Source organism: Penaeus monodon, chromosome 34, assembly GCF_015228065.2.
Source record: "Penaeus monodon isolate SGIC_2016 chromosome 34, NSTDA_Pmon_1, whole genome shotgun sequence".
Lineage (NCBI taxonomy): Eukaryota > Metazoa > Arthropoda > Malacostraca > Decapoda > Penaeidae > Penaeus > Penaeus monodon.
Genome location: NC_051419.1, coordinates 9,140,860 through 9,142,057, shown reverse-complemented (window position 1 = coordinate 9,142,057; position 1,198 = coordinate 9,140,860). Strand labels below are relative to the sequence as shown.

General features: G+C 34.6%; 1 protein-coding gene across 1 annotated transcript in view; it reads right to left on the bottom strand.

The window, feature by feature from the left end:
- The window catches only part of LOC119594807 (basement membrane-specific heparan sulfate proteoglycan core protein-like), a gene marked incomplete at its 5' end in the record, with an annotated part of 219,836 nt that overhangs the window by 46,604 nt on the left and 172,034 nt on the right, over nucleotides 1-1,198 (bottom strand). Inside the window, 3 exon segments of the mRNA XM_037943897.1 lie at nucleotides 152-239; nucleotides 434-526; nucleotides 830-957. Coding sequence (XP_037799825.1) covers nucleotides 152-239; nucleotides 434-526; nucleotides 830-957 — 309 coding nt within the window.

The following is a 1,198-nucleotide window of genomic DNA, read 5'->3' as shown; positions in this document are numbered from 1 at the left end:
TTTGCCCGTATATCAACTCTTATTCACAATTTTCATAAATATACTTTACAAATCAAATAGGTTTCCAAGCCAAACTAGGATTTCCCCTTCACCAAAACTGGTATAAGCATCAGAAAGAAACTGGAGCAAAAAAACTGATAATAAACCTTACCTCCTACTTCCAGTGTAGTTGTCTTGGTTACAATGTGGAAGCCATCTGATGCTGTACAAATGTATGTTCCACTGTCTGAGACTTGCACCTAATACAAAGAAACAAACACAAATCTAATTGTATTCACTTCATATATTCTCAAAGTACTAAGTACTACATGCTGCAAATCAAAGTTGAAACTGATTATTTGTTGGACATTACCTTTGATTTCCCAACCTGATAATAACTGGTATCAGAAATGCAATATAAAATAATCCAGGGTATTCACTATGCAATACAAACCTCACTAATGACGAGCAGGCCCTGACGATTATCTTGCGCTCTGCCATAAGGCAATTCCCCATTGGCTCTATTCCAGGTGACTGATACTCGGTTCTAGTGGTGAAAGAGAAATGGAATGAGACAATTAAGACAATTAATATATAGCTTAAAAGGACCAATATTAGCTGATAATATAGTAAGGAAGATGCTAGTGCCAATGTGTACAAACTGTAACTCTATATCGATAACAATCAAAGTCCATCTCAGTCCCTGTGTGTGTTGGGTTGAACTTGTTGACTCCATTCATGTAAAACCATGTAATTCTATAACTATTATGCTCTTGCATGCAGTTGAGTGTAATATAAAGAAAATAATAAATATAATCCTACAGATATTATCAAAAGATTTAAAATTCACCTGTGGTCCTTTAAGTGAGCGTGCTTGACAATGCATCTGTACTGTGGAGCCAACAGCTGCAACTTGAATGGTTGGTGTAGTAACCACAAGTGACACTGATCCATCATCTACAGTTGGTGTTGGTAGACCTAAAAGAAATAATGAAATTTATAATAAAGAAATGGCACCCAAATGCTAAAAACTGTGAATAGGAAATACAATAACATGTTGCTTCAAAAGGAGTTTCAAAAAGGAAAACTAAAAATAATTGTAAATGGCAATCTTCTACGTATAGCATTCATCACAAGACAGCACACAGTTAGTATTTTTTTATGAATTATAGGTACATGTGTAAATTAATGTTTATTCTATGACCATAATGTGCCTAGC